This window comes from Dinoponera quadriceps, unplaced genomic scaffold (genome assembly GCF_001313825.1).
Source record: "Dinoponera quadriceps isolate SergipeBrazil2010 unplaced genomic scaffold, ASM131382v1 scaffold942, whole genome shotgun sequence".
NCBI lineage: Eukaryota > Metazoa > Arthropoda > Insecta > Hymenoptera > Formicidae > Dinoponera > Dinoponera quadriceps.
The window spans coordinates 726,922-751,196 of record NW_014555154.1 but is presented as its reverse complement, the minus strand read 5'-3'; the positions used below and the strand labels follow the sequence as shown (position 1 = coordinate 751,196).

The following is a 24,275-nucleotide window of genomic DNA, read 5'->3' as shown; positions in this document are numbered from 1 at the left end:
GCTAGAGCACGCAATTCATAAGAGAGAGTCCATAACAAAACGTTATCACGAGAACATCATGCGGCAACGATCGTCAAAAATGATATCCCGAGGCACTATCTTCCTCCTCGTCTCGATCTCGTTTGAACGTCCGTCGAATAGAAGGGCCGATTCGCACAATTTCGCCGTTCAATTAACGTCACACGAGCTCTCATCGCTCAGAGCCCCGCGGTCTGCTCGGTGTCTACGCCACTGATCGATGCTGAGGACTGGGTCTGCTGGCGGTTCAAACTCTCCCGCCACTCGTCGGGCCCGTCAGTGTCTCTCGCGTGCTCGCACGGAGAACGTCGTTCTCGCGCGTCTCCATCAAGGCCTATTCCGAAGGTCTTACCGGATTATATCGGCGACGTGAAGTCCTGCTTGCGCGCGGGTTTTCTCTCAGCGTCGCAGCGGCAGACGAGAAGGACGGCGAGGCCGAAGAGTCGCTCTCCTGCGAAGAGTACGAGCGCGCCCGACTAAATGAGAGTGCCTGGCGGATAATACGAAAAGTCCGGCCCGTCCGTCCTTCCTCTCCTCCCTCGTCCTCCTATTTCCTCCCTTCATTTATCTGTCCTCGAGGGGATCGCGAGTACAGTCCGCGGGCGTTTCGTAATTACCCGGGGAATGGACATGGCCGACCGTTTCTGGAGACTGGCCCTGTGCTGGATATGCATCGTCGGTCTCGCACGCGCCAACGGTGAGCGATATACCTAAGCGTACAATAATTGCGACAGACGATCCTTCGCGGCTCTATCCTGGCCCCGTGTGTAATAAATAATAACGCAAAAATTCATACATTACTGTTAACCATTTGTCGCCGAAGCTGGAGGTACGCGTTGAAATAAAAGCCCTACGTAATTACGAGGGACATTTCGAGGTACGTATTCGGAGGTACCACGCGATAGTGCACCTCCAAATTTGGAGACACGTACTTCGTGCTTTTACTTCGACGTGTTACCTCCAATTTTGGCGATACACGGTTAACGGTGAAGGGAAAGTTACACTCCGGAAGAGAGAGGAAAGTGCGCTCCGAGGAGACTTCAAAGTTTTCGAATGTTTCTCGAAAGGTGCGCGTCTATTCTCGGCGTTTACGGTGACGCATGACGAACGCTCGCGAATGTTCACGCGAATTGTGCGAACGAAAGCGACACACTTTTGTTCCGACTGCATTGCCATCTGCGGTAAAAGCGGTGTAATATGCCGATAATAATGATAATGGTAATAATAATCGGCGAGGCCGGGCGCGAGTCGTCAAGTTTCGAAGCACCTGGCGCGCGGTCTTAAGTAGAATGTCCTAGATCGCGATGCCCACGAAGTATCACGAGGATCACGACGTTACCCCGAGCGCCAGTCAAGGTTGAGATGCTCTCTCATGCGTCGCGCGACGCACTCGTTATGACTGGCTTTAAGCTCGTTACTGTGACGCAGGTGGACGTTCCTTTTCTACTGGCTTCACGGTCCGTCTATATTTATAAAATTATTAGTGTCCGGGCGATAGGGAGCCGGCGACGAGCGTGCACGAAGCGTGCGCAGGATGGACGCAACGATTTTGCAATCAGGAGCAACTTACCTCGTCCTCGAACCACCGCCGTCGCGAATCCGCGGGAAAGGCGATACTCGCCTCGGAAATAAACGTTTTCGTATCGCGTTCGCGCCGGCTAAAAATGTTAGGCTCACGCCCGTCGTTCAGCAGCACGCGATATCGTGCGAGGTATGCGGAATATACCCCGTCTTATCCGCGTAGCTTCTCTCGGAAGTGAAATCCACGCGAGCCGCAGACAATGCACGCGCTCTCGCATGGCATCATCCTTGATGCAACGTGCAATTAAGAAGCAACCGCAGTCAGCGAGTGAAACTGGTAACGCGACACTCGCAACCAGGACGGGAATATATTAAAATTACGCGTTGGGGACCACACGCAGCTGAAAAGCAAACAAGAGCGACGGGAACGGCAGGCTCGAATTATCGGGAGAGACGATCCGACGTAGGCGTGCGAATTAACGAATAGGATGAGGACGAAATGAGTATTCTAATTATGTTATTAGGCGCATTATGATGTTGGCCGAAGCGGGCCGATTTGCAAGTCCGATCGGCATGGGAATCGAGGCTGCTCCAATTGTTTCCCGTGCCTTCGTGTGTTGACGTGTAATTAATTAACCTTAATAACAGCGAGATACACGTCGAATGGATAGCGCGCTTTCGCAAATGTGAAATTAGCGCGATTGCGCAGAGGCAGGCAGGCCGGTTTGCGTAAACGGAAGAAAGAGAAAAATCACGCGCGGAAAATAATTACTCCTCGCCGCCTCTCTCCGTCTCGCATGTACGCGCGCGCGCGCGGAGATTCATGCGTATGCGTAATCAAACGTCGGTGAATCACGCCATGGCTTTATCGAAAGCCACTTACCCCATCGCCATGACTATATTTGTCTTAGAAAACTGCTAATGCGTTACGTGATTTGGAGCAATCAACGCGCAGAAATATCAGACGCGGAAACATCACGTAGGTTTACGTAAAATTAAAATCTAAGCGTTGTTACGCTTTCCCTGAGATATATAAAGCAATGAGAGCAATCGAGAGGGGGGGGGGGATATTTGAGATAATTAACTCGCGCGATATATTCGACCGATTAGAACCTGCGCTAAATGCGACAGCTGCGAACGAAATTATTTACAACACCCGGGAGAAAATGTTGCTGTTCGCAATTACTTCTCCACAGCGATTCCCCGGCGTCGAGTTGTAATTCTTCGCGGTAATGGAATAGATCGCGATCGACTTCCTTTCGCGCGTCGTTACCGCCGTCGGGGGTTGCGGGTCGAATCTTCAATCGCGAGCCGGCGAAATTGATTATCCGGGCTCGCGTAATTGATATAATTGAGCCCCGATGCCAGGGGAACGGGTAGAGGCAACGCGAATGAGAAACGGAACAGGATTCTGCGAGGAGTCCGCGGAAAGAAAGGGAAGGTGAGTAGGAATGCAATTTTCCGTCCTTGCGATTACGCGTATTCCCACCTATCCTCCGTCCGCCGCTAGAATCCGCCGCGCGGATCTTAACCGGCTACTACTGTCGGGAATTAAAGGGGAATCCGCGAACAATGTGAGGTAGCTCACGCATTAATGCGTTGTTGGTAACGGGAAAGGCTCGGGGCGAACGATCGAAGATTAAACGTTTGTCTTTGCATTAGCGATTCGCTCCTTACGCAGCCGGCACCGCATGAACACACATGAAACGCGCGCTGATCGGATGCGTCGCGAAACAAGCCAAACGTGATTTCAAGCGGATAAACGTTAATTGGAGAGAAACGGGGTAATACCGGTCGATGGATAATGCTGCATGGTAATGATGCATGTTGTTACTACTATTCTTATAGTTAAAATTAGAAAAAAAAGTTATAGTTGGCACCGAAAATAACTATAATTTTTCTTGGTGTAGGAATTGATTTCTGCTAGATTTCTGACCTCTCTGAAGGGCCGAAGGAGCCACCATTCTACATTTCCCGCTAATTTTATAAGAGTTACCGTTTATGTGACCGCGATTATCCTGTTCCACCTTATATAAAATATACCCGTCGATGCCGTCATCGCCGATCGCGGATGACGAAGCGCGATCGTGGCCGCTCGCGCGGTGAAAACGCGCTAAAGCTCAGCTCGAGGCCGCGAAAGGCGTGTTTCGCCAAGAGAGTTTGTCGCACGCTCGCTTTATTTATTTAACCAACTTCCCGATTTAGCGCGGAGAAAACGATATGTCGCTCTTTCTCTCGTGCGCCAGGGCGCTGAGGCACCGCGAGCCGGTTATGCCGCGCGGCGAACGCCGCTGCGAGTGGGAGGATCGCGAGGAAAGAGAAGGTGAAATTCGATCTAAGTAGCTCGCTGTTGTCGCAGTCCTCCTCGCTGTCTCCTTATTTTCCCGCTGTCGAGGCTATTATCATCGTACCTAATTGTCCGACCGCGAACGCGAGTGGCGAATATTTCGCGCGCGAGCGCCACAACGCGCGGGCCCTCCTCTTGCGTCTCCGTCGCGCCTCTTCGCGGCCGCCTCGCGAAGTCGATATACGCATACCGCAAGGCGCGATCGGCGGGATGGATTAAAAAGGGTCGACAATGCGAAGAGAATGGAGTCATGCAGAAAATTGAAGCGCGCTTCATGAGAGAAATGAAAAAAGAGGAAAAAAGTGAAAACCATCCGGACCGCATTCGCGCGTGTTCCGAGATAATGAGATTTCTCGCGGTTTCGAGACTATCTACGCTTCCTAGCGCTTTTTGCGCACGATCGCCGCTCGGAACTTTTCCCGCGCGCGCGGGGTCATGAAGTCGATTTATTCATTACCGCGCCTTGCCCAGCCTGGAAACCGCACGGAGTTTTACGAGAAAGCGAAAACGCTCGGTACACCGAGGGCAAAACAGTTCGACCGTGCGTGCTCTCCGCGATCACGCTGGAATACGCCGAGAGGAATGAGGAATAACGAGAGCAATGAGGATCAGCCCAGTTGCGTAGCCAGGAAGCCGCAAGCCCTCCGTGTCGGAGTGCCGAGATTCGAGGTGTCCTCCGTGTTGAAACGGGAAGAACCAGCCGACCGAGCCAGGAGAGGAATTCTTCGCGGGTGATGTAGAGACGCGTGTCTCGAGGAAGCGCGAGGCTCGTTATTATAAACGCCAAATAAGCATTCGCGAGGAATCAAGTGGATGTACTCGATTCCCAGCGGTGTCTCCTACCAGCGACTCCTCCGGAGAACATAAAAATCCAGGGAATCGCGCATTTGCGTCTTCGCACGAGGGTCCCCGGCGATATCCGTAGAATGTAAGATATGTTAACGACTTGTCGTGCGGGAAACACGAGTTTGGAGTGTAGAACGTTGCATCGCTGCGTTACGGCACTGCCGAGGACGAGGATGTGGGGTATGGAGAATGCGCGAGGCTCTGGAATGGGAAACAGAAGTGGGAGTGAGAGTGGGAGTGAGGAATCGGCTGGGAGAGGCTATAGGAAAACCGGTTGCCAATCTGCACGGACGCGTTGGACAGCGCCGAGCGCGGAGCGCCGAGAAAAGGCCAAAAAGGCCGAGCTCCGGTTTCCAGTAAAGCGGCCGGACTTTTCCCGGCCGACGAAGGTCCGACGCGGCCCTTTGAGACGGCTCATGGCGCGGATTATCAACAGAGCTGGCCGTAAAAGATCGTTCGGATCTCCCCCCTCTCTCTCTCTCTCTCTTTTTCTCTCTTTCTTACAACATCGTCGTGAGCGATAAAATCGAAAGAAAAAAGAATCGCCGATCGAATAATAACACAGGTAGAAGTTTGAAGTACCGGAGGCAATTGAGAGCAAAATTTTCCGAAGTCACGACATGTCGATATTCATCGCGAATTAATGAGTAAATGATCGCGAGATTTTCCATAAAGACGCGCACCGATCTTCCTCTCGGTTCATGTGTGGCTCGGATAAGAGTTAAAGCGAGATTAATAAAAGCGACATCCGACGAGATAAGCGAGGTGCAATCGCTCGTCGAAGGGACGAGGAGAGCGTGACTCGATCTATTAAAATGTCATTAATCACGCGAAGGAATCGAAGTCCTGGGATCGGCAATCTATCTCGGGATCGATTGCGAGACTGATATACCAGATAATCGACGTTGCCGCACTATCGTGCGTGTTTGACGTAACAGCCGTGCTTTTTCCCGTCAGTCCAGCCAGACACGCTACCGGCGGGGATGATACTTTTTCCTCCGCCGGTTGGACTGAGAAGAAGTCCGCGAAGCTAAGAGTCGCTTTCTTCGAGGCACTTAACGTATTTCCTCATCAACCGTCTCTCGTCGCCTCTCGACACATTCTTCCGCTTGGCGGCCTTGATTTCACGAGCCATTCGCAGAAGTCGCCCGATACTTTCCGCGCGATTGATTATGCGCGGAGGATAATCGTACGTACTGTATTTCACCGTACGCGCCGCGACGCGAGAAGTCGGGGTCAATATGGCGTTATATCGAACGTGCAGCCTCAAGTGGCAACGACGATAAACGTTCGATTTCGCGTAAGTCACACGTTAAACGACGTCTCGAACAGTTATGTCGACGTGACATCCACGTAGTTACCCATCGCGGAGAAGAGAACACTCGGATGGATCTTGAACCCTGACACGTTATTTTTGCGACGGCTTTATGAATGGCGGCGACCCACCCAACTCAACGTTCAGATAGACGGACCGTTGGTCGCGCGTTTTAATGATCGTCCCGACGTATCCTCTACTAAGCCTCATAAACCCGTCGTTTTTACGCAATCCCCGTTTCTTTCGGCACCGCCAGCCAGGAATTCTCCCGCGGCTTGTTGATAGCCCGACATTCGCCGCTGATTACATCATCAAATTTTATTAAACTGTACATATGAGCGCCCGAGGGGAAAATATATTTTGAACTTTAAATATATGCCATTTAGCGCGGTCGAATTAACAATTCAAATTTTGATATCGTATAAAAACCTACAGTGCACGCGGCGCGATATACAGTGTAGAAAATATTTCATACAAATTGTCTGAAAAAATCGATCCCTGTCAACATTTTTGTATTAAATTGTTAGATTTAAATCTTTTCACATCCGTTTGTTAACTTAACATTGTGTTTATGGTATCTCAACATTTTGTGTTGTGTCGGTATTCAAACTTGTGTAAGTGTTAAAATAACATATTTCATACTTTAGTGTCGATTAACCCTTAAATGCATAGTGTTGCAAATTTGCAACATATTTATTTTTCCTCTTTATCGAGATCAAAGGCACACCTAAACGTGGAAGACCAAATTCTTCCTTAGAACGAAATATATAATCCAAAAGGCACAAAGGCAATGCTCAACATATGCCTTAGATTTTTTAAAATATTTTTCTCATTTTCTGGGACTACCTATGAACCTAAAAAAAAAATAATTCAGTAATAAAAAAAAATTCATGCATTTAAGGGTTAACGTATTTAATCTGGTGTTAATATTTGACATAATAATTTTGTTACTTTTCAAAATATTCACCTTGCGTTAAATTAACATAAAAATGTGTGTGACCGTTGGAATCGTTTGGGACACGTGAAGTGTGGTGAGTTTAGCAGAAAATCTTTGTGTAAATTACCATTCGTTTAAAACGCGCGTCGCATACAATATTCACGATTTCGTTTAATCTTCACCGATTTATCTGCGAGAAAGCCCGCCAAAATGCCGTCTCTATGTATAAACATAATTTCGCGATGACGGAATGCGGCATTCGTAAAAACGGCAAAAGTTGCCTTATTTTCACCGATCTTTTCGAAGCGCCGACGAGTCATCGCCCTGCGATCGTATCTTCGCGTCGATATCTTTCGTGAGCATGACCTCTTCTGCCGGGAGTTTCTACGTCTGTACTTCACACGTGTGTGCGTGGGGCCCCAGCCAAATATGGCGGATACCGGTCGAACCACTCGTGCACACGCGTGTCACCAGGTACACGCGTAGCGCTACGGACACGCGCGTGTGTACGCAACCTGTGTGTCTCGTGTGCATTCGTGCGTACCTGAAGACGATGAACGGGCAAGAGCACGCACGAACAAATTCCCCCATTCGCGCTAACAAAAATATTTGTGCGATATTCAACAGTACTTAACGCGATCTCTCATAACTCTGTCGCTGCCCCAATAACGAGACAAACGAAGTTATCAGATGTCGTGTGGGAATACGCGACGAGTAACACAGTAGTTTTCACGAAGCTTCATCGAAATTTTCTCCCGTACGTTAGAAACTCATTAATCTTGCGGAGTAATTAGAGTAACGCAAAGTCTCGGGACAATTGTCGCGAGAAGAATGCGGAAATTCGCGCGGTTTCACGCGGTGAACCTTCCTTCCACCCGGGTGGTCCAAAGTGCGTCGAGGCGGGCCACCAGTCTCGTCTTAACGGGCGACGGAGTGGAAGACGGATTTCGTATATTTACGTCCAAGTAAGGCTCTCGTGAGAGTTTATGTCGAGCCGTCCCAGATGGACGACGTCGAGATGCGCTCGTACGACGCGTCCGACGCTCCTCGTCTACCTCATCATCTTTCCCGATGACATTTCCCAGCTGCAGCCGGACGCGACGAGAGCTGCACGCCGGTGGCACCGAAAAATCTCGACTTCACGGTGTTCCGCCTTACGTGACGTCGCTTACAACGTAACGAATGATACGCGGAACGAAATTGTTTGCTCAACGAACTTACGTCATTTATCACCGAGCGTTATCCTGTTACTTTCCTCGCTACTCTTCGGCAAAAGAACTAATTCGTATAAATCGCCGTTTTCTTTACGCCCTTCTCGCTACCCCTCTCTCTCTCTCTCTCTCTCTCTTTCTCTCTGCCAGAAGCGTTCATTTTCATGATTGATAATGATTCCGGGCGAGCGGCGAACCACAGGTTACACGCGAACTTCGTCATTAGACACGTGTATAATCAGCTAATCATTAATCATACGCGATCTTCTACTCCTCCGGATTTTTTTCCCCTCCGGATGCCGCGGCCGACGATCCTCGAAATCCGCTACTCATTGCCGGTTTATTAATAAAGACGGCATTACACCACCGGCGTGGATGAAAGCCGAGAATTACGTCCGAATGAAGTCCTCGATTGTGGGGGCGCTCTTCGATTAATCGCGAGGGATCGATTAGCACGGGAGGTTCCGGCGAAGACGGAGGATCGCGATTCCGTATTCGCGCGTATCTTGTATTATATTTAACGAGCTATTAACTCGGTTACTCGCATCAACCATTAGTATTCATACGCGAGTAACAGCGATGCATTAAGCGGGAGAAAACTCACTGAGGAGTCGCGGCGCGATGACTATGTTTGTGGAATAAATTTCAGACGCGGCGCGCACGCGCGCGCGCGCGGGAGAATGCGAGTATTCGCAATCCGGGCGGGCATATAATAATCGCGAGTGCGTTCCGTCGCTGGTGCAGCGACTATTTCGAGCAACCGAGCGATAAACTCGCGGATTAATCGGAAATTAATGCTAACGAAGGGAATAATCACGGGGCGTTTAATAAGGAAACCGGCGGTGGATCTCGTAAAACACGTAATCCGAACGCGCGGGGCTGAGAAGTAAAAGTAAAATCGCGCGAACGCTGACGACGCGGAGTCTTATGCTCAAGGCCGTCGTCTTGAACGCGCGATTGCGAAAAATTATCGACATTGCCTGTGCTAATAGTCGCCTGGACGAGCCTCACCGACGCTCTCTGCGCACCGTAGGGGAGAGATCGCGCTAGGAGGAGGAGAAGGAGAAAATTACGAAATGACGCGAGCGCGATGCTCGATCACGGCACGCACCTGATTTAATAATTTAATAACAGCGCCAAGAAGACGCACACACTCACGCGTATCGCATCGCGATGCGATATCGCGAACGAATCTATTTTTCGCGAGAAGCTATCGGCATGCCTATTGATTATGGCGAGACGAACGACCGGCGTGGTTTTGAAAGAACGTCGAACGTGTGTCCTTCGCGCAGACCGCGTCGCGGTCTGTCATTTCATTTTATTACCAGTAATTACTTTCATCGTTCGTCATTTGCACCTGCGCCGCCGCGGTAACGCGCGTTCGCGAAACGCAGCGGCCGGCGCTGCCCGCGTGACTTATCCGTCATCGCAACGTAATCGCAACGTTCCTTTTTTTCATCTGCCCTCATGACTCACACCCGCTAATTATTCCCGCGTGTTATCATCATTCCATCGGACGCCCTCGTGTGCCCTCGCGTACGTGTGTGTTATCCGCGTTCTGCCCTCGCTTAACTATCGTTACACCGGTCAATTAGAGCGGTGTGATTAAACGACCGTGAAATAACAGGGAAGTCATCTCACCGCGACGAGCCGATTGACCGATCAACGAGCTTCTTTCTCGCGCTGCCTCGAAGAGGCTGAATTTGGAAAACTGCAAAAATTTCGCCACGATTTGTCGCGTTTCGCGAGAGGACTCGTCAAATGTAATGTATTCGTTCGAGTGTAACGTATCGGCGTGATCGGCGTATGAAAAGAAAAGGTAACGAGAACAACAGAGCGCTCGGCGAATAATTTTGTATGTTATGTTTTACAGCGACGTAACGTCTCCGCGTTATTCTCCTTCGCCGGCGCCGCTCCGCGGGAAAGAAGGACTCTCGAGGAAACAATTAAATTCTATGATCAGATAGCGCGAGTATCCTCTGGAAAATGTATTCCGCGCACCTCGGGCGGGCTGTGCTTAACACAGTCGCGGTAACAAAGCAGACTGCCGGAAGTCGTGTTCAGGTGAACTCCCAAGCTCGATTCGATATCACAGCGCGGGATGACAGCGCGAGCGAGCGCTGGATTTAACAAAGGATCCGACCCGCCGAGCGCGATGAACAAATCGATTTTAGATGACTGATTATGGGGCGATATTTGTCAGTGTAGTGCCGACACTCGTTATAAAGCGATAAACGCGAATTGATTGTTGTAGCAGCTACCGGGAAGAAGAGAACGAGAAGAAAGGGAACCACTGTCTCGAGGCGGGAGTTACGTCACGCGGGATTAAATCACCCGATGTCACAACAAATAATTAAGTGCCGCGCGGGTTTCACGAGCCCGAAATCATAATTACGTAATTACGTAATTCTTACATACTTACATAAGCCTTACATAATTTACGGACTGTGTCCTGCATGTAAATTTGCGCGGCATGTAATCAGATAAATCGTAATAATTGGTCTAATAAATAATTGATGAATTCTGTGCCGCGATACACTGGCGAACGAGACGGATTTCACGCGCAGAAAAATTTGCATAATTCGCCATGACTCGCGGATAGTATCTGCGGAATGCAGATCGAAAAAGCGCACAATGCGCGGCGGGTAATGACACGTGTGAACGTTTCATGCACCGACGTGCCGAGCCGTAAAATTGTTTAAATAATCGCGCAGCCGTGCTCGGCAGGATGCTCGCCGATTTAATCGCCCTCGAGATTACCGAAAATGCGTATAACGGTAATTCTCAGCAGCGTGCGTAATTTGTATACCGCGCATGGCAGTATAAATAATCCGTACCAAAAACTTGCCATTTTATGGCTCCTGATTACTCGCTATAACTATCTTGTTTAATGACACCGGAATTTTTCACTGAAATGCCGAGACTTTTTTCAAAGTGAATATTTAAAAAAGCAATATTGTAAATTAAAGCAATATTGTAAAACGGTCCTTGATTGACTCAATTGTACGCAGAATTAAAAAAGAAAAATGACACCACAACAAAAAATTGTTGACTTTGTTTAGCAAATCGATCGAATCGCCCGTCAGTTACCAAAAGGTAGCGATCATTTCAGATTCGATCTGCGCTTCCTGGAGATTTCTCTGATTCTATCTGTCTGCTTTCTCTGTCTCCTCTCGGATTGACCGCCGCTCAGGTTCCGCGAGAGGTTCGGTATGTGACGCACGATCGATCGCTTCCGCGCCATCGATTACTCGCGACAGGATCGAACAGTAGCGCCGATATAAACGACGCTCGCGGGAGAGACACCGAATTCCAAAGACGGACGGCACTTTTAAAGGAAATCGTTCGCCTACGATTTGTAGTCATTCCACCGATACTCGCCTCCTTGACATCTCGTGATATCAGATTACATTACCGTCACCGAACGCGCCTCGTGCTTATCACGCGATCCCCTTATTGTCGTATGTGTTATGTACATGTATACATACATCTGTTTAAAAAATAAAAATTATAACGTGCGACGTATATACACGAACACAGTTCGCGGTTCATACACAGTTAGCAAAGTCATCGTCAAAAAGTACTTAAAAATTTATTTGTGAGATATAAAATTTATATTTATTTCACAGAGATAAACCTTATTTCTGCGAGATAAATCTTATGCCCCTCTCCCCTTCCCATATAACAAATATTTAAGTAAACAAAGTCATCGTCCTATACCATTTATCCACCAAATTTGGAGATACACGTTGAAATAAAAGTCCTAACTACGAAGAACATAATACTTCCAAATTTGGAGGTACTTACTTCGAAATGTCCCTCGTAATTTCGTAGAGTTTTTATTTCAACATGTACCTCTAACTTTGGCGACACATGGTTAACAGTGTACGTTCTGAAGGAAAGTTCGAGCAAAAAATGAGTCAAGTGGTTTTCAAGACTTTTTTGGAAGATAAAAAAAATATTTAAATTTCTTATTATTTTTGTTAATGCTGGGAAACCGTTCGTCCCTCGCAACTCGCGTCGTAGGCAGCGCGTTCCAGGGGCACCGCGCGGAGTCATCAGGGCGTGTCAATCCGATCGCGAAACTGAAACATCATCCACCTGCGGCGCATAATAGCCCACTCGCGGTCCAGGAAGTTAGCAGGGAAAGTATCCAGGAAGGCACTAACCAGATACCCATCGACGTACGTGCCTTATGCTCCGCGTGCTCTAATCCACGACGATCTGTACCGGCGTAAACGACCCGTCTGTCCATCCGTCCGTCGGCACGGCCGTGAGATGCCGAGATTCCGTCGAGTTTCCTCGAGTTTCGATCGACGGAATCGCGGATCGCTAATGATCGCTGATGATTAGTGATTTACCGCCGGCGGTTCGCGTAATCGGCGTACTGCCGCGCGCGTATCGCCGCAGCATGGACTGGATGGAGAATCACCGTTACCGCGTTATTCCGCCCGTGCTCCTCCTTTATCAGCCGACGTAATCTGCCTCGCATCGATTAAGAACTTTCGATCCTGTTATACGCGACCGGCCGATCGCCGTTCTGACACCCCGCGCGTCTGTGATAACACGAGCCCACGTCCGCCCGAGTTTGCGACTCATCGACGGAGATCCGCGTTTCGCTGTTGGAATTTACACAAGAGAACGGTCGCGTGAGAGTAACTTTTCTCATGTTCTCTCGGGCGCGATAAACGATATATATATACGCGATAAAACCTCGGAGAAAATCACACGTTAGATCGTAAATATTATTAATCGCCAACTGCTTCCGATTGAACGATAATTAGACGATGAAGATTCAATAGAGCATTCCTATCGGGGGAAAGGACTTGTGCGCTGTTTGGCGGAGCACGGCTCGGTCAATGGGATATAGAATAAAAGTAAGAAACGAGATATCCGGTATATGATTACGCGATTTTTGCGCCGCGCGAGCAACGTGAACGCGGCGGAGAGCGGATAGAAACGAGCGGAGTGGCAGCGCCGGCTGCGAAATTATACCGATTAATGCGGTGCGTTTATAATTACGCCACGAGAAGGCATATCATTTAACTATACGGAGCTTTTATATTCTTTTGAAAGCCACATCTGCAGCTATAGCTGCAGAGCGAGAGTAAATAAGAAACAGGCCAGAATGGCGGCCGGAGTATAGCCGGATTAGCGTATTTCACTTCGCTCTTCCCGTTTATATAAATTCTCGTACGCGGAATTAAATGATCTCGCAATATTATCCGTACATCGGCCACTCTTACGCTCTTCTTCTGTTTTTTTATGTAATTACAGCGCGAAACAGAGCGATAATATTTAGTTACCGTAATTGTAGTCCGAGGTAAACATCGAAGCGTTTCTACCATTACGAAGATTGCGCTTCGTTCACGCTAGTCGACTACTACTATGTTTCTATTTCTACGCCGCTATCGATCCGGTTCGCGTCGGCGGTCTAACGGCTAATCCACAATAGATAACGCTAACAGATAACGTCGACAGGACGGACACATTCGCAAGCAGCGTTTCCTGCATCGTATATTTCGTCGCGTCGTTTCGATCGTTACGCGCGGAAAACACGGCCGCGTCCAAATTTTTTTTTCAAACACACGCTACATTAACCCTAAATCTTTCGCATCAGTCGCGCTGATTTTTTTGCAAATATCGCGTCAATCGCCAACAGACCCACCGCCCAAAGTCTTTGTATTCAACTCACCGACATAACGGGAACTCAGGATCGGCCGCGTCATGCTACAGTTCTGCAACAAAAAATATATATAATGTCGATCAGATGGTCAGTGGCTCGGTGGAAGAAATACGTGTGGACATAAGCCTTGGCGATCGTTGCAACTGAATGATTTTTATTTATTTTTATTTGCACCACTATGCCAGCTGTCGATTGCGAAAGGTTCAGTTCGGGAAACTTATGAACTACATAGAGAAAAGTACTTAAACATTTATTATATGGGAAGGCGGGAGTGACATAAAGTTTATTTCGCGGAAATAAATATAAATTTTATATCCCACAAAAAATAAATTTTTAAGTACTCTTTTCTCAGTATACCTTCGAGCCGACCCTACTTCGGCCCGAACCGGATCCTCCGGTATGGCATCCGCATTCACCGAAACAGCACCTCGCGGGAACCGCGTCCATCGTGTGGTCGCAATCTCCGTTAGATCTGAAACGAAAGCAAAGGTAATTTTCCGGACAAAGTGAGAGAGAAAGAGAGAGAGAGAGAGAGAGACATTGTGGGAAACTGGTAACAACGAAAAAACACGCTTTTTTAAAGATAGGAATTATTTAATATTCTATTAACCGGCACGTTGTAAACTCCCTTCCGTGAATGTTAATTGACTGCCGTAAAACATCGCCGATCAAGTTCTCTTCCCGTCGCGGTTACCGTTGTGCGATTCCTTCGTTTTCGCACGTGGAGGATTGATGGATTATTATCGCATGCCGCTATCGTAACGAGAGCAATTATTTAGCGAGTAGGAACCGCGTTATTCGCGCGCGAATGTTTGCGTTCACGGGCCGAGCGATTCGGCATCGTGATGTCTGCGTTACTTAAGGTTTAATCGCTTCCGACAATAACTGAGCGCTCGGTGGTGATGATAATAGGCAGGCAGCGCGTTGATTTTCGTCTCGAGTCCGAGGAAAAACGGAAAAGCCTACTACTATCGCATACAGGACCGCCGATTCGCGTTCGATTCTCGCGGGAGTCAGAAACGCAACCGCGCGGGAGCGTAATTATTCATCTCGGTTCTCATCTTAACACTTCGCAGTAATGGCCACAAATTATTGTAATTTCGACGATCGTAAATTGGTGCAATTTACTCCGCTTCTTCTGCTTCTTCTTCTTCTTCTTGTTCTTCTTCTTCTTCTTCTTCTGCTTCTTCTCAGTAGCGGCGTGCAACGAGGTAGCAGCTCGCGAATCCCGCGTTACGCCGAGTGGAAATAAAATGTCGAGTCGACGGAGAAGTCGACGGTGGCGTTATCGGCGGTGAAACCGGTCACCGAGCGGTCGATTTCTGGTTTTATCATTACGGAAACTTGAACGGAAAATGGGAAGCTGCAGGGAGGGGGCGAACGGCCGCGGGCTGCTGTCGACGAGCGAAGGGAAGCTGGATCCTAAGTGCTCGGTACTACGCTCAGGATCAGATCGTTATCGTTAATTCCTCTCTACCTTCGAGAACCCGAAGAGCTCTCGAATTGAAAACAACGTGGCGGTATTCCACGGCGCGACGCGGACTCGTTACTCTTGAGAGGATTTAGGCGCGTTAACGGGAAAGCAAAAATGAAAGTAAAGCGGCGCAGTAAGCTCGACGGGCGAAAACCACGTCGAGGATAAAGGCAGGCGAGCATGGAGGCACGAACCGGGTCAGATGAAGCGGGTTTCACGGGAAATCGGTGGGAAATTGATCATTTCAGCCCTGCGAATTGTATGACGAATGGTTGGGCGCGAGCGTATAAAAAGCCGCGTTGAAGGCACGTGAAGAGGCGGACTGTCGAAGGTCACGGACCTTCCGCGTCAGTCGGGAGGTCATTATCGGTTATCTTGCGGAAATCTTAATCTTGGAAGTTGAAGGAGGCACGTCGAAGAGCGCGAAAGGCGATGGGGGGTGGCTGGCGTAGTGCAGCGGGCACGTTGCAAAGGTGAAGAAGAGAAACGTAAGGGTGTAGGAAGAAAGAGGAGGAAGAAGAGGAGAAGGAGAAGAAGCGGAACTCTCCCAGGGATCGGCGGGAGGAGCGGAGGTGTATGTAGTACCTTCTTAAGTTTAATGGTGGAAGAAGAGCGCAGGAAGAAATAAGAAGCGTCGAATAATAAGGGAGGATGCCAAGGGGACGAGGGAAGAAGAAGACGCGGAAGGAGGCGAGAGGGGGAGGGTCAGGTTCACGGACCTCCTCAGCCGAGATCGAGGGATTAGCGAGTGCACCACATTTGAAGCTGATAATTACGCTACGATAGTAATATGCGAGCGCCGCGAATAATCTCGGGCGGGGATAATACACGGGGTGGGTAGATGCGCGATCAGGACAGACGAGACGGCGGAAAATAATATGCAAAGGGCGTTCCACTCGGCACCGACATGTTTTGATTGATTCAGCCACGATCCCATCGACGTCAGTTAATTTCACTCTTGGCTTAATCGATCTTTCGTCCGCGGCCGTAGACATCCTACGACCGGAGAGCAGAACAAGAAAGTGAGTCTCGAACTACCTTCTTGAATTCTGAAGAGTTCCCGGACAAGGAGGAGCGGAGGGGAGGGGGGGGAGGAGGAGGAGAGATTTACATCGCGTTTAAGATTCCCCACCGTCGCTTCCTAGTCCGATGATTCCCCGTGGACATTCGACGGTTCTCAATTTAGCAGTTAATCCGTAGCTCTCGAGCAGAACAATGAAGACGCGGAAGCCGGGCGCTCTTACACCGGATCGCCGCCACTTTCGAACCTGTGACCACGCCGTGGAAGAACGCCGCCATGACGGACGCAGGAAGAAGGGAAGGACGGTGGGTGAGGGAAGATAAAGAAGAAGAAGAGGAAGAGGAGGAGAGGAGGAGGAGGAGGAGGAAGAAGTAGAAGTAGAAGAGTGGTAGCCAGCCCGGTGTGGTGGAGAGCGGCGCGGCCGGGGAAGCTAAGGTCACGGACCTCCTTCCCCGAGATCGGCAGAAGATCAGCCGCGGCTCGAGAGAGCGCGCGCGCGCGCTGCCTTCGCGAGCGCTTAAACTTGCTAATGGAAAAGACCGCCGTGGCCTCGTGGGGATGTTTAAAAGCGACACGCTGCGCAGTCACGTAATTTACGCGTTAACTGCGCGCGGGATGGGCCGACTGACTGACGTCGGCATAAAGCCCGCCTAGATAAGCGTACGCATGGCGAGACGGCTGGGTGACGACCAGGGGAAGTCATTAATTCGCGGCACGTATCGTGTCAAAGGTGACGGGAGGCCGCGGGAGGAAGGAAAGTGGAAAACGACTCTCTTTCCGTCGTCGAGGTGAAGAAAAGGCCGTCGTCGCATCGCTCTCGCCGTCGCTCGAAGCTTCACCTGGCGCGAAACGAGTATGCTGATGGAAACGACCCGGCGCATATTAAGCGGACGGAACAATTTCAACGAAACGGACGACGGAGGGGAACCTCCTCTCGCGACCGTCGTCGGCGGCCGCTCGGCGCGCGTGACATGACTGCGAGTCGCGGATAAGAATCGAAAAGAACTTCGCGAGATTCGATCGTTCCTCTCTCTCTTCCCCCCCCGGTGCCGAGAGGAAAGACGCGCGGTCCCGTTAAAATACGGTCGCGGACGGTCCAGCTTTATCGTCCGTGTCACTTCGATCCATCGGTCTCCCTATCGTCGGCCGACGCGTCCGCGCAGCTCGCCGAGGACTTGATCAACGCCTGTCAGACGGTACCTGCTAATCCCGCGAGCGCAATCGCGAGCGCAGCGAGCGCCCGACTCCCGACCGGCTGCTGAACATCAATTTGTCTGGCGGGAAATAAAAGAAAGCGCACAGTCTCTCTCTCTCTCTCTCCCTCTCCCCCTCTCTTTCTCCCCGAGTGCACTTCCTGATGCGCGTTCGCCTACAATGTATATTAAACATTCTACCGGTCGTTCAGCGTCTGTCAGCCGACGCGCCTGTTTATCTTTGCTTCTCTCGCGAGCGAGACGGCAGCGCGCCGAGACACGCGTGAAGCCCTCTCCTCTCTGTCTTTCTCTTCCTCTCTGGATTCTACTCCGGGATATATCGCCACGAGCGATCAAATGAGCCGCTAAACCGTGAAAAAATCCACCTCGAGGATATTTCTCATTGAATCATTCCAGCTACTTGTTGCGTTATTTACCCTCCTATTATCGTGGCATTAGCCGAGCTCGCTTTTATCACGATCGCGTGAAAGTGCGCGCCGGGAGATACGCGGTCCGAGCTATTGAAAGTTAGCTGAAAGGTGCTAAATATAAAAAGGCGTTTGTACATGCTCCACGATGTGAACAAGGAACTTCCGTTGTCGATCTTTCTTTCTTTCCTTCTTCGCTTTATCTGTTGCTTCTCGCTTTTTTTCTCTCTCGCCAAGCTCGTAGCCAACGTCTACCTGGAACGAACGCGGAAAATTAATGATACCGGCCGTGTCCACGGAGCATTATTAATACGTCACAGCTCGCGTCTGTTCGCTCTATCATCCACTATCGGGAATCGCGACACGATGTGCAGGGTTTGGTCGACGGTCGTCACAGGCCGACTGTTTATCCCGGATGCGAGTCGCGGTGGGTGCATCGCGCGAAACCGCACGGGTCCTCTCCTCGGGGTTGCCTCGTCGTGTAGAACGCTCGCCACGTTCCCTAACAGTTACGCGTTGCGCACGTGACGATGATACTTCATCGTGAATTATTGCTCGAAGCCGCCGGACTCGCCGCGAAGTACGTGCGTTAAGCGCGAGGGAAATACTCTCGCCACCTTTCCCGCCGTATCCAGTCAAGATTAATGTTGAATTATGCTCCTCTCCCCCCCCCGAACAATATTGTCGGGATTGTTTCCGCGGCTGATTCGCCGCTTTCCACTTTGACGCTCGCGATACCACCGGCGCACACCGGCGGTTTTAACGACGTCGTGCGCGATGTCGTACGCTGTAATTTTACCGTATCTCAAAATACCGCTTCTCCGTTAATGAGGGATCTTAAAATTAGCGGGGGAAAAATTCGCGCACGAGAGAGGAGAGGGGCAAACGGACGTCGCGCGGCGTTACCCCGCTGTGTAGATCCCGCGATTCCGCATAAATCACGCGGCCTCTTCTTCTAATATCTGAACTTCTGCGGGATCGGGACGCGTTCCTTTCGATATATCGCCTCGACGTCAGCCGGTAACGGTGAAAGTATCTATCATCGAGTTCCGCGAATAAACAGGGTCTAACCCAGTGGGATTATACATCATCGTATATTTCCCGAGCGCATCGCCGCGCACTCTTCGCTTTCCAAGGTCGAGACATTTACGACTTTACGGGGCAATTACCGCGGTATACGGCAAGTTAGTTTGCGGATACGGCTAACTCCTCCCGCCCCTCCCGTAAGGCAAAATTGCATATCGTCACGAAGATCCCCCTTCGCATATGTGAAATATTTTTTTCAGACGTCCATCCGAACATAATTTATATTAAATGAATGTGCGGTATATATATGTTGAAAATATAAAAAAGAAACGCAATCAAAAAGGCTCTTCTGAAAGACTAATTCACAATCACCCTTGGCAGAAATGTATGTAATTTTCCTAGACACCCATACAATTACTGTATTAATGCATTATCATTGATTGTAACAATACTACATAGAAAATGGACAAGAATTTCATAAAGTTTTATTCAGGAATACTTCTAGAGAAAAACTGCTCATTACATAAACAATAGACTTACTTATTAATCAGTTGAATAGTTTTATTCTACTTATTGTTCTGTTTTCGTTCTGTAAATGGGTGTACATTTTGTGCATCTTTTATATGCAGTAACTGCGGGAAAAGCGCCTTAATTGGGATCCCGAATAGTTTTACTCCTCAGTAACTGGACAAAAGTTAATATAACTGTCCAATAACTGCTCGAAAAATGAAACTTCTACTAAAGATGCCAATGATTTAGATCTCTTATTTAATTTTTTCACAGGATATATATTTTTTCGAGAATGCTTCAATTTACGTAAATCACGCAAAATTTCAGTCATTTATGCGGAAAATTCGTATTGTGTTTCAGTGCAAAGTAAAGTAAGATGTTCCAAGCAGATGATGGAGGTGGATATAGTGAGGAGTAGTCCGCAAGCGAAGATATATCTGCAGCAATTCAAGCATTTCCCAGGTGAATATCTCTAATCTACATTTCATTACGCAAGCTCGAAAATTAACCCTAGAACACCACATACTCGAATATACCACACCCATATTGTTTTTTAAATGACTACCGTTTTTATATAATGAAAGATAGGAATCAGAATGGGAAGGGGAAAAACTTCTGTTTTCTCTTTATGACTCCCCATGATGCGCAGCATCCCATGTACCGTTTAGTAGATGTAGGGGACACCATTAAAATCGGTCTTACGTGTGCTACACCCATATATGATATAAGTCACTTTTTCGTCATTGTTCTTTATTTTACATGAAAAGTTACATGTTTTATCTTGAAAACGAAAATGAGTATTCCTTTTATTTCCTTCTATACAATTCGATTTTATAAAAAATTATAATTTTTTTTTTAACAAATAGTATTTTTTATGATTAAGAAATTTCTATTCAGGCTTTTTCCAAAATTAACTTTTTTTTTTTAACGCAATCGTAGTTACACACAGGCGCGTTCCTGACATTCCGGCGTTTAAATGAAGTATGAATATATTAAAAAATTATCCGCTTTTCGAGTAGTTATTGATAGTTGAAAGTAGCTGGGTGCCGTACACTACCTAATGTGGTGAAATCGGGGACTCGCAGGAAATATAGTGTTCTAAGGTTAAACAAGAAATGACTCACGTCAGAGTATTATTTTTACAGACGAGGCCTGTAAACCGCAATTTCGCGACGGCGTGGCCACGTTCAAGCTATCGCTGCTGGAGCAGGACATGTTACGATGCGGCATCACGAGAGTCCTCAATAAAGTCACGGTAAGCCATAATTTCATCACAAGAATCCCTGATTTAACTTGCCGACCGTCTTTAACTATCGCGATATGCGTTGTAGTTCTAAATTGAAATTTCCTCGCTCGCGGGACATAATGGCGCGGTGTGCCAGCGTTGTATTGAAATAATCACTTTTGACAATCGCACGCGCAGGGTCAAAAGATGTACTATCATCGAGTAATAGTGGAGGAGCCCGCGGACTCCAGCAAGCACACGTTCACCGTGAAATGCGTAATCACCGAAGTTGTCGTGGAGCCAGAAATCGCCATCGCGGCCAATCACACGGCGGTACGGCGAAGCGTTCTTCCGGCGGGATTTCAGGAACCCGAGTAAGTCCCTTAACACCTAAGTCTACGTTATGCGTTACAACACGGAACACATAGTAGTACTCGTTATGACGAGATTGCAATCATTCGCCTTGTCGTCGCGACAAACGTCATTTATCACGGCGCGGGTAACGAACGAGCCGGGTGAAGGCCGTGGATTACAAATAGCGCAAATAGGAGAGACACGACAAAAGGGCCTCTCCTTTAATGAGCGCGATATTTATCAAATCTATTACCCCGCATGGAAGCTCGTGATTTAGCTTGGTCGCGAGATTCTCGGACCGACTCGGCTTTTCAAGACTTCTCGCCAGTCATCCGACGGTGTTAATTGCGTCATAGACGAGACTCTCTCACACTTCCCGCGCGTACCAAGTGATCCCCGGCATCTACATGGGCTCACAACGAGTGGGTTTAATTACCCGGAAGTCGCGGCGTGTGAGAGAAAAACCTCCTCTCCGGCGCGGAAGTCTCTCCCGATCCGCCATTTTGGCGGACACGACAATCACGTCCTGTCGGGTCAACGAGCAAGGATCAATCGTCGCGCAAAAAGCAGCGTCCCTCGTCGGGGCCGGCCACGACGTTCAGTCTCTATTAAAGTCGACTTCTTGCGGCGATAGCATCCGCTCTTATTACATCGACGTACGAAGGACTCGTCTTCGTGCGCGAAGCACGAAAAATACGGTACCGCCGTATTAAATCGCCCGTTCGTCGTTTCTTTCCGAGCGGTTTCTATTAGCAATGATTAAATTCGCTAAGTGCAAGGCGGGAGTATAATTTGTCAAACGACGCACGCCTCCTTCCGTTCCGCAGCTGAAGGAGGGTGAAACGGCGAAAGAGCCTCGTATTACCGCTATCTCGATACGATGACATGTGGTAGTTCGCGATCACTGAGTTTAATGAAACACTATTACTACACATCGTGTTCCATTGCATCGGAGGTATACACACACACACACACACGTATACACACGTATGTAGTTCCACGTGTCATCGTAATTACAGATCGTGCTTTAACGACGTTATCGCGGGACGGGAATTGAGACAACACGTCATGTTCCCGTTTCTTCAATCGCGACCAGGCGATTTCCCGCATCGTATCGAAATTCCTTCGATTATCCGTTCACCCGCGAGTACCGGAGATTTATCTCTCTCGTCGGATGAGTAAAACCGGCCGTCGACTCCTCCGGATTCTTCGAACGGATTTAACGATGCGAAAGCAGACAAGGCGAACATGCTCATCGAGGATTGCGTGTGATTGCGCGGAAAATTCGATGATTACGATCGGCCGATCCACATTCGAGCGGGCAAATTGTCCCGCTTGACCTGGATACGCACGCAGAAGCGAGCTAGATGAACACGAGGGAGTAATTATCGAGAGTTTATAATTTATGAACAGATCGACCGACTGATTTATTGCACAGCGGTGGAACACGAGCGGGCAGACATCGTTTGTAGGACTCGCGATATAATCCGATATAATCCGCGAAAGCTGGTCCTTCCTTTCACAGTCTCTTCCCGTCTAGCGAGGTCGAAAATCACCCGTCTTGGGTCACACGCATCTCGTGCGAGGCATTCTTGGCCGATTTGCGATCACTCGAGGAAACGCGCGGTCCGACGCGGAAATCGACGCGAGGAACGGACACGGTGATCGAAACACGGAGAAAATTGCGTCGAGAACGGTTTGCGGGACGAGAAAACACAACGATTTGTGCCCCGATCCATGGAGGACGGGAAAATTGCAGGAGCGACGAAACGTTAGTTAACTGAAACCCGTAACTGGGCCTCCCCGCGGTGCTCAATTATCAACAAAGTGTTATTGTCCCTTTTGAAGTCAGTTACAAGCCTCGCTTTCCCGGATTTTCCTTTTAAGGTAGCGGTTTCGTAGAATACCGGATTATCAGTAGCGATATTAAAGAGCGCCTACATAAGTTCATTGTTTATGAGAAAAAAATACTTTCGTATAACTTTATTTAACAATCTAAGTAATAAATATTAATTTTGAGCGAAATCAAGAGAAATATATATGTACATATATTACAAACACGGAAATATGATTTAATTTTTCTTTTTCTTATTAATGCTTTATTTATATTGAGCTAATAGAGTGTACACATAGCAGGAAGTGATATATAAATATTTAAATATGTGTCAATCGTTTTCTAACTACGCCAATAATTAAATCATATTTAAATTTATACATAGTGCAAGTTTCAACGAATTCGTAAAAACTTATTTTATGCCACAACTATCTTAAGACGGATAATTGTCAGGAAAATTGATGGCGAATATAAAAGGATCGAAATTTTAGTTCTAGATTAACACTACGAATTCCAGACTTCTCCAGTGGTCCTTCAGGTGCGATGGCATTTTTAAGGTTAATGTTTGAAATTCTCGGTGACGATGGCCCTTTCCGAAATCTCTCCCGAGGCGACGTTCATCCCGAGTAATTTAATAGCGGGACATTCTGTTTATACTCAAGACACACGGTGACATTACGAGAATCGATTTTACGGCGCTACGTCGGCGGAGCGGTCGATTCTCTTGGGCAACGGTTCCTTTACAGATGGTGGAAAAGCCACCATCGGCGCGCTCGCACGCACGATTTTAAAGAAGAGGCCGCGGAGAAGAGGCCTGTCGCTAGATCTTACCTCCTTGCCGCTTCGCCAACGGACGAAAGTCGCTTCGCGAGTCGACATTCTTCAAGTACCCTCCGGGGACGTGCTCTCGAGAGAACTCGACGGGAATTTTTATCGCGACCGCCGCCGCCGTGTCGACCGTCGACAGCGCTAATTTATTGGCGTTAATCGAACGCACCACGGCGTCGGATCTCGCGCGAATTCCGCGGATTTCGCGACGTCCTTCTGCACGTACAGCGCGCAGGAAGCCGTGTAATCTTTATTGTTGAATTATCACGTGTGACGTCCGCGCCGCGGGTTTCCTCGGGGTCGAGTCGCCGATGACTGCAAAAGTCTCTCCGTCGAGATCCCGATAACTGTTTCTGCCAGTCGATGGAATTGCACACGCTCCTGCGAGCATTGTGTGCGTTAATCCGTCTCGAGATAAACCCTCACGCGCGCGTGGATTTATGAAAAACGTTTAAATCAACCGGAATACCGAGCGGCGTCTTTCTGTCCCCCCCCCCCCCC

General features: G+C 48.7%; 1 protein-coding gene across 1 annotated transcript in view; it reads left to right on the top strand.

Annotated features, from left to right (window-relative positions):
- Positions 1 to 311: 311 nt before the first annotated feature.
- The window catches only part of LOC106743164, a 27,363-nt gene continuing 3,399 nt past the window's right edge, over positions 312 to 24,275 (top strand). Inside the window, exons 1-4 of the mRNA XM_014616742.1 lie at positions 312 to 715; positions 19,894 to 19,995; positions 20,679 to 20,788; positions 20,957 to 21,132. Coding sequence (XP_014472228.1) covers positions 643 to 715; positions 19,894 to 19,995; positions 20,679 to 20,788; positions 20,957 to 21,132 — 461 coding nt within the window. The 5' untranslated portion in view covers positions 312 to 642. The remainder of the gene's footprint in view (positions 716 to 19,893; positions 19,996 to 20,678; positions 20,789 to 20,956; positions 21,133 to 24,275) is intronic.